General features: G+C 42.3%; 1 protein-coding gene and 1 long non-coding RNA gene across 3 annotated transcripts in view; one reads left to right on the forward strand and one right to left on the reverse strand.

Moving 5' to 3' along the window:
- Positions 1-9,130, reverse strand: part of Micu2 (mitochondrial calcium uptake 2) — an 82,450-nt gene extending 73,320 nt beyond the window's left edge. Inside the window, exon 1 of one of the 2 annotated variants that reach the window (XM_031362875.1) lies at positions 8,870-9,130. In XM_031362875.1, the coding sequence (XP_031218735.1) occupies positions 8,870-9,082 (213 nt within the window). In that variant the 5' untranslated portion in view covers positions 9,083-9,130. The remainder of the gene's footprint in view (positions 1-8,869) is intronic. The other variant, XM_031362874.1, reaches the window with a different exon arrangement.
- The window catches only part of LOC116085341, a 1,507-nt gene continuing 1,147 nt past the window's right edge, over positions 9,112-9,471 (forward strand). The window contains exon 1 of the long non-coding RNA XR_004116505.1: positions 9,112-9,319. This is a non-coding gene — a long non-coding RNA (uncharacterized LOC116085341). The remainder of the gene's footprint in view (positions 9,320-9,471) is intronic.

A 9,471-nucleotide genomic window follows, 5' to 3' on the forward strand; every position in this document is an offset into this window, starting at 1 on the left:
GAGAAAAATCAAGTTCTCAGGAGCCCAAACTGCAGCTCCCGCAGGCCATTATTAGCCTTTCTAAGCATACTCCCAGTTTTAGACAAGGTTCTTTCTCCATAAATCAGGGCCTCTGGAAAGGCCTTGGATCCCAATATCAAACCTGCTCTTGTCACATGTTCCCACCACTACAACGCTCTGTCTCACTATGGGCCCATGGCAATGGAGTCAACTGACCAGAGTGAAACCTCTGAAACTGTGAGCCAAGATAAAGCCATTTTCCTTTGCTTTTTCCCAGTGACAAAAACTGACGGATATACTTTGGAAGATACTAATAACTAAATGAGGGCTTAGAGTGGATAGAGTTGGATTTTGACTTTCTTTTTTGACAGGGTCTTGCTATATAATCTAGGCTGACTTGGAATCTAAGATCCTCCTAACACATTCAACTTGGTTGGTCGGTCTGTCTGTCTGTCTGTCTCTCTGTGAGTTGTAGCAGTCCTGACCTTGCTATGTAGACCAGGCTGACCTCTAATTCACAGAACTCCTCCTGCTTGTGCCTCTGAGTGCTGGGCAAGAGACCCTTCTGACAGATAACAGTGAGAAGGACTGACACCAATGGAAACTAAGTGCCAAGTGTCACTGCGGGTGCCAACATTTTAAAATTAGAAGCCAGGTGGTGGGGTTTCATATCTTTAAGTCCAGCACTCTCAAGAAAGAGGCAGGGGGATCTCTGAGTTCAAGGCCAACCTGGTCTACAAAGAGAGTTCCAGGACAGCCAGGGCTACACAAACTAATCCTGTCTTGAAAAAACAAAACAAAACAAAACAATCAAGAGTAATTCAAGCTTCATATACTGCAGCCCATCTTGATGCCACTAAAATGCTCAATCATAGTAAAGAGTAAGGTGATACTGAAAGTTAGAATATATGTTTAAAGATACGAGTCATGGAGGTAGCTGTAGGGGCACAGATGCAAAGATCTTATTAGTACACCACTGGTAAGGGATACTGACAGATTGGGTAATCTTATTACTCCTGCCAGATATTTACAAAGATCTACCTTAAAGGTGTTTGTTTTAGGACATAAGAGGGCAATTGCACATATGAACTCATATTAACTGCTACAGTGTGCACAAAGAACCATGCAAGCTCAAGGCAGACCAAATCCTCGAGTAGACAGGGAAGGGGCCTGAAGGGAGCTATTGGCATCTGACTGCTGCTGGGAGAGTCAGTTTTCTTTCCCGTTTTTGTTTTTTTTAAGACAGAGTCTCTTTACATAACCCTGCCTATCCTGGAACTATGTAGAACAGCCTGTCTAGAACTTAGAAGCCTCTGCCTTCTGTGTCACCATGCCTGGTGACAGTTCAGTTTTCTTTAATGGTGTGACACCTTGTCTATCAACTACACTCCAATACAGGCCCCACCGCTCAGCCATTTCTATCTAAAGTGGAGCAGATGTGACTACCTGTCTTATGAGACCTTCCTAAGATTGAGTCTATTGAGTTCTCTCATGGGAAAGGAAGATCACCAGACTCTGCCCTGGAACTCCAGGCTCTCCCTCCCACCTGAACCTCACACACTAGCTATGTTTGATTCTGTCCCAGCTGCACCTGGCCTTGGGAGATGCTTAGAGTCTATAGAGACAGTAAGAAGTTAATTGAAGTAGGAAATTCCATCCATGCAGCCTTTAGGAGGTTGATGCCCATGCCAAGGTAGGACTTTTCAGTGATACGACCATTTTGCCACCACCAGTGCTTCTGCAACTGAGCAAAACAAATTTACTAACTCATTAGGCTGGGCTGATGGGACTCTTCCTTTGGTTATCCGTGCCTTATCTAGGGTGAATAGGCACCTGTTCACATCTCTCCATAAGCTCACATAGTAAATCCTTTGCTATAAGTAGTCAACTAAGAGTTTCCCTGTCTTCTGAAACCCGGGGGGACTGTCTTCATTCTATACCAGTTATTCATGCATTGTTTCTCAGCTCCTCAGCCATTCTTCCCAGGTCTGGTCCATGACACTGGGGCTGGAATTTGTGAATTCCTCCCCTTTGCCAGCTGGAAAAACTTTAGCCTGCCAACAGAGGACAGTTCACTGATACTGAAAGACACCAGAAATAGAAAGGCATTTGTTCCTATGTCCTAGTCTATCTTATTTATTCAGAGATGGAGCCCAAAAGCCCACATCAAAGGTCAAGGCCACTTCCGATGGGTAGGTACAATGGCTTTAGCTGCGTCTCCAGGAAAACATCTTTCACACTCTGGCAGCTTCTACAGCAATTCCAGACACACCTTAAGTTACACACAATTCAACAAGTAGTGATTATGAAATGCTGTGGAGCTAAATGACTGTAAAGATCCGTCAGCCCACTCACCCTTTGTAGACACGGCAGACCCCTATTGGTAGAAGGCTTTACATCGCTGTGGTATCTATGCATAACTGCTGCAAGGAGGCTGATTTTCAGCTTTACAGGTCCCAGCACCTTTCTTCCTTTACCATTCTTCCTTGCCTAGAGGTAGATATCTAGTTTTCAGCCCTGCTACTTTTCTGGGTTTCTTTCTCCTAACAAAATTTTGAGGGTACTGCAAAGATACAGATATTATTCTATAACCTTCAGTTGAGGTGAGCAGTGCCACAAAAATATAAGCATTTAACAAAAAATTAGACAAAAAAAATCCATTTATTGATTGTGTTGTGTGTGTATATATGTATATGTCTATGGAGGTAAGAGAATAACTTGTAGGAATTGGCTGTCTTCTTTTACCATATAGGTCTCAGGGATTGAGCTCAGGTGGTTAGGCTTGGTAAATGCTCCTTTATCCAGAGCCATCTTGCCAGTTCCCAGCATTTAATCATTACACGACACCAAAATATACTATTCAGCTGGCTTTTGCCATATGCCAGGACTATCTAAATGAAAAAGTGCCAATTGTGGTAGAGGATTTGCTGAAGGAGGCAGAGGCAGGAGGATCAAGGCCAGTCTAGAATACACATGGGCTGGGGAGATGGCTCATCAGTTAAGAGCACTGACTGCTCTTCCAGAGGTCTTGAGTCCAATTCCCAGCAACCACATAGTGGCTCACAACCATCTGTAATGGGATCTGATGCCTCACTCTTTCGGTGTGTCTGAAGACAGCTACAGTGAAAGCACATACATAAAATAAATACATCTTTTTAAAAAATTAAAAAGTAATCTAATTGGTCTGAGGTTTATCAGTGGAAGCCTCTCAATTTAGTTGGAGTGAAACCACTGATTTTACCTGAATTCTTTAGTTGATATTTGCTATATTAAATGTGATAGTAAAAGACAATCTTGTTGTATAAAGACACATATAAATGTTAATAATATAATATCAAAATCTCAATTTCCACCGGGCGTGGTGGCATACACCTTTAATCCCAGCACTTGGGAGGCAGAGGCAAGTGGATTTCTGTGTTGGAGGCCAGCCTGGTCTACAGAGTGAGTTCCAGGACAGTCAGGGTATACAGAGAAACTCTGTCTCGAAAAACCAAAAAAAAAAAAAAAAAAAAAAAAAAAAAAACCAACAAAAAAACCCAAAACTCAAAACTCAATTTCCTATGACTAGGTAAAAGAGATGAATTTTAGACCTTTGAGAAATTACAGAATTATTTATTAGAAGCAAGGCCTTCTCATGTTCTTTGCTCATTCTGTCAAGTCTCTGCAGCATTCCAGTCCAGTCATAGTACACGTGGGTAGCAGAAGAAAAGGCCCAGTGTCCTTACTTTTTCCTAGTGTGAACATGGCATGGCACATCTCTGGAGTTCCAAGAGTGCAACTGAGTCTATTTGGGACAACGGGGAATCACTCCATGCTGCTGTCAAATTGTTCTATTAGTGCTAGCCAAACCAAAGCCACTTTACTAAGCAGCACAGTTCAGTCCATTCCATCACTGTTTTATGCATCAGTATGTAGAAATGAAACAGACAAATGGCCATTCTACTAGAAAACAAAATACATGCATAAAATAATTCCAAAGGGAAGAAAAGAAAAACTCGATTAATGGAGAAGTTTGTAAGGATTCATAAATACAAATACAACTAAATCTACTAAGGGGACTAAAACACCAATGACTTTATATAATAAGGGATGTGGACTTACCCTTACTTAGAATGCAGTAATGTCCACTGTTAAGCCAAATAACTCGACTATTTAAATAGTAGAAGGCATTTTTTTTAATTGAAAAGCAAAAAAATAAATCTGAAATGAAGCCAAGGAAGCATCTAGTATTTAATATTCTATATAACCTGACAAAATTCAGAAGCAACTCACTTACTGACAAACCCTAAAGCAAACTCTACTGCAGACTTCTGGCAAGAGCAGCACTGTTACCCTATTGTGCTCCCCGCATGTTCTCAAACAGCATAATCACACTTATATTAGACATGTGCAGTTCTGACTCTGTACAGTTTCTCCTGTGCCTCAGGGTCCTGGTTAAGGTGCCACCATCTCCCAACTACTATGAGAACTCTGTACCTCATTTTCAGTGCACTCATCTTTCTAAGGTCTTGATATTCTTCCCACAGAGAATATAGCTTGAGAGGATGGTGGGCATAATAGGAATTGCAAAATGATACTCTGAGATGCTGTAACACTTATAACAGGAAAGTAACATTTGCAGTCATGACAGAGTTGGATACTGTAAAAAGCTCCTGATAGGCTTCTTAAACTTTTCCAGTCCTGATCCCCTTTCACTGAAAAAAAAATTTTTTTTTACAAGACCCTAGGTATAGAGGTATGGAAAATAGGTATATAAACCATCTACTGACAATGTTATCAAACTGTCTTATAACAACTGTTTCTTATACATCTTTACTATTTATTAAAGAAGAAAGCACATTTTTTTGGGTAGGGATGGGAAGATGGCTCAGTTGTTTGAAGTACTTGCAGCAAGCAAGAAGACCACAGTTCAGATCCCCAGAGTCCATGCAAATGTCATACATGTCAGGTCAGTTCGGTGTGGCGGCCTGCCTGTACTTCCAGTTAGAAAGGCAGATGGGTTTCTCAGAGCAATCTGGCTAGCAAGACCAGACAGAATCTGCAAGCTCCAGGTTTGACTGACAGATCCTGCCTCAAAGAATAAGGTGCAAGAGTGACTGAGGAAGATTCCTGACATCACCTCAGACCTCCACACACATGACCATAAACACATGTACACATAAATGCAAACTACCCAACACACACACAAACACACACACACACACACACACACACACACACACACACACAAAACAAGAAAAATAATTTAAAACAATGGACCTTTGAGATGGCTCAGTGGGTGAAGGTCCTTACTACTCAGACTGAAGACCAGAATTTTAATCACTAGACTCACATGATGAAGGAAAGAACAGATTACAACAGACCTCCATACACGAAGAGCAGTTGGACCCACACATATGAACACAAATAAATGGAATAAAAAATTAAAAAGTACGTAATAAGATAGATGTGGCCCTTAAATCTTGGCTGGAGATCTGACCCTGCAGGATGTAGTGTATTTCAATGTTTTCCTGAAGTTCATTGATACTTTGCTTTTTTAATTCTCAAGGCAACCACACACACACACACACTATATATATATATATATAAATATAAAGACATGTAAGTATTTAGGGATGCTTCAGAAATTGTTGGAAATTATGTCCTAATTCCAAGCAAGATTCATGTAATGACTTTCTAAGATCAGTAACTTAAAAATTTCAAATCAAATATTTAAACACAATACAATGAAAGATATAGTAATATGATATACACTGAAAAATGGTGGTGTAAACACTGTTTTTTTATATTTTTTTGTTCTTAAACCACTATGTTTCTGTAAGAGTAGAAATCTTTGTATGTACAGTAAAAAAACTAAAAAACAAAACAAAAAAAAAAACCAAAAAAAAAACAAAAAAAACCAAAACACTGCAATTCATTACACACAATTGTCTGGAATCAAAGCCCAAAGTGTTCAGACCCTGGATATTGTGTATTTAGAACAAGGTTCCAGTGAAGCCACATGTAACACCAGTGAGTGCAGCTACAAACACCTGCAATGCAAGGTGTGTTTCATGTTTGATTTTTCCTCCTTGCGTGCTTAGAAACCTTTTATTCTTGGCTTTTTCTTTTCTTTTCTTCTTTTATAATCCCACATCCAATTATGGCCTCATACGCCAGCCAGTATGAGGGCGCCACCCACAGTTAAGCAGCTGGTATAGTGTGTCTTGTTTGTACTCCTAATGAGGTAAGTTTAAATCACTGGGTACTGGAAACAAAGTAACCTATGTGACCTAAACTGCTTCCTGTGGGGCTGTGGGTGAGGGTGATGGTGGAGGTGGGGGTGGTGGGAATCAGAGACTATAGAACTCCATGCAGGAGGTCTATAGTCCGTAAGATATAACGTCCTGCTTATGTGGCTTAGGTGGTTTAATGACATTCCAGGTCACTGCACACACCAGTCTCATAGTTCACGCTTTTGCTGAACTAAACTTTCTTGTAGATCTCTGAGCGGATATTACAATTATCTACACTCCTTTTCTGCCAACAGACTCCCAAATAGCTCCAGGATGACCATTTATTTCTCATACCTTTAGGAAACCAGGAGAGTGCTGGGTGCTCTTCTAGGACCCTCCAATAGCAGCCAGCCTTAACAATATTGTATTAAAATTGCCCTCTGCTGTCAGACGTAAGTAAGCTGTCTTTCTAACACTCCTTACACATGGCCTTGGTACACAGGACTTCAGTAATTATGATGGAAAGATGGGTTACAACCTGTCAGCTGCTTTATGATCTGGATGTCTACTGTCAACCCACACAAACCATAAGCTTATGGTCACAAGGGAAAAGAGAAAAGAGTAGGGCACCATTAACACAAGTTCTCCATTTTTACTAGAAAAATCATTTAGTGTGATGAATGAAAATGAAGGCTAGTCTCATTATTTATACTAGATCCATATATATGTAGTAAAATAAACATAAAATAAAGCTGTATGCACTCATGTGACCAAACGGTGAAGAAGGATTAATAGGTGCCCCCTGTTAGGAAAATACATTCAAATTACTGACTGCCCTAGAGGGGGAATTTTCAAAATACAGAAGAAACACTGAATGCAGTAGTTTTCAGCCACTGTGGAGGAAGGAATGTTCACTGTAGGAGCAAAAGCATAAAAACCCAGGTTTCCAGTTAGTCCAAAGAACAGACCAAGCCGACTTGTGTCAACAGAATTTATAAAATAATTGATATGATCCTGTGTTTCTTTAGTTAGGCAGAAGGTTAAAAAGTTGTAGAGAAAGAGCAGGGCTAAGTTAGGAAAGAATCAAAATACAACATTGTTGTGAATGATATGCTAAAGTTACTAATTTAAAGGGAAAACAGGCTAGAAGGGAGCCAGAAAACAAACAAAACCACAGAAAAATCTTAAAACTCAAAGGAGGTGAAGTGAAATCAGCTTATAAACTGTGGAAGGTGTGTGGGTGGGAATTAAATTTGGTTCCTAGACAGTGAGTGAGTCACTGGCTGAAGTTTTTTGAGTTAATAACAGGCCATGGAATGTGACTAAGGTGGCTCTATATTACAAAATTTTAAAGTGTGGAGGGTTGGAATGTAGTTCAGTAGTAGAGCACTTGCCTACTATAGGCAACTCAACACCAGCAAAAAAATAAAAAAATTAAAAAAAGTGAATTTATTATCCTAGGCACTAGTAGTTTCGGATGTTAAAGTAAAATACCAAAGTGGGGGGACTAACCTAAGGTTCTGAATAGGATGGAATTGAATATGCAAACAGAAAAACCAATAATGAACAGTAATTTGTCTGACACAGGATTAACAAAAATGTTGGGGATGGAGAGATGGCTCAGTGGTTAAGGGCACTTGCTGCTCTTACCGAGGCCCAGGTTCAGTTCCCAGCACTCAATGGCCTCATAGGATCACCTGTAACTCTAGTTAGGGGGCCAATGCAGTCTTATGGTAACTGGGCATCAGGTTAGCATTCAGCATACACACATACACGCAGGCAAAATACTTATAAAATGAAAACAAATCATAGAAAAAGTTTTTAAAAAGTCTATAATGTATGAGAAGTTTTTTCCACCTCTAACCTGATGTGGTGTGAGGTTGGAGTCAATGTTTGTATAAACTATTTATATATCAATAATCAAACAACATTAACCAACCTTTAATCTGTAAAGTATGCTTTTCTTTTTGTTGTATTTTAATGTTTGAGTTTTTCCACTAGAACTAGATAAAAGAGAAACCTAACAAATAAGGAAAATAAAATACTTTTAAAAAAACAAAACATTGAAATGCCTCTCTCTATAAAAATCTTAGGAAGTACATTCAAACTTCCCAATGTCTTACAAGACAGTGTTTATCTTGGAGTACTTAACATTTCCTTCTATCCATCTGCCCAGGTTTAGGAAAACTTGTTTTGCTAAGTAGGCGGAGCCCACTAAAACATTAAGGTTTCGACTTATGTAACAGTGTTCATTAGAGCTGATAAAATCTGCAACTATCAACTGTCTAACTTTTACAGTTGATATTTTCTAGACTGTGTGTGTGTGTGTGTGTGTGTGTGTGTCACACAGTAGGTCGACTCCACCCTTTTCAACAAAGAAGCGGCCAGGGAACCCTTTAACAACGAAGGTTAACTAAGGTGCCTCCTGGGGAGGCAGGGGGTGCCCAGCACCCGCGGATCTCAAGGCCGCTTCGCTTCTCCACCAGGTGGGCAGAGGCGTGCCCCGAGCCACGCCCACACGCACGCATCCCCGGCGGGGCCTCCCGCCACCTTCCCCCGCAGCCCTCGGGGCTCGCGCCTGCGGCCTGGGGTCTCCCGCAGGCCTCCGCCTCCCTCCCAGGGGCGCCTGAGGGCGGGGCGGGGCTGAGCCGTACCTGCGCCAACACCGTATAGGTGCCCTCGCGCGCAGCTGCTTTCACGCGGCCGTGATGCCACGCCGCTCCTGCGCCTGCCAGGGCCACGCCGGCCACAGCCGCGGCGAGAGGGCCGCGACTCGGCACAGTTCGTCGGCCGGCCGCGAGCCCGCGCCGCAGCCTTCCGCCCCAGGCCGCCAGCCGAGCGCTTCTCCCTGCAGCCGCCGCCGCCATCTTTGCGGAAGCACCCGAGCGTCGCGCCCCGCCCCCACCTTCTGTTGCCCGAGAACTCAACAGAGTTGGACTCTCGCGAGAGCTCATCGGCCTCCACCACGCTCTGCGCGCGCGTGTTTGTGTGTTGCTAGGTGTGGCTGCTTCCTCGACGTTCGAGAGTGGTTTCGAGGTGATCCTCGGCTCCGGTGACAGTTTCCAAGGCAAAGATATGAGTTAGCTGGTAAACTGTCCAGAAAGGTCAGGGCACCACTGTGGTCCAAGAAGAGGCTGTAGGGATGGCTCAGGGGTGCTTGCTGCCCTTCCAGAGTTTCACAGTTGGATTCCGGAAACTCAAGTCCACATATAACTCCAGCTCCAGGGCATTCACGGCCCCTTCCGGCCTCTAACCT

The sequence above is a fragment of the Mastomys coucha genome, unplaced genomic scaffold, assembly GCF_008632895.1.
Source record: "Mastomys coucha isolate ucsf_1 unplaced genomic scaffold, UCSF_Mcou_1 pScaffold9, whole genome shotgun sequence".
In the NCBI taxonomy this organism is placed as follows: domain Eukaryota; kingdom Metazoa; phylum Chordata; class Mammalia; order Rodentia; family Muridae; genus Mastomys; species Mastomys coucha.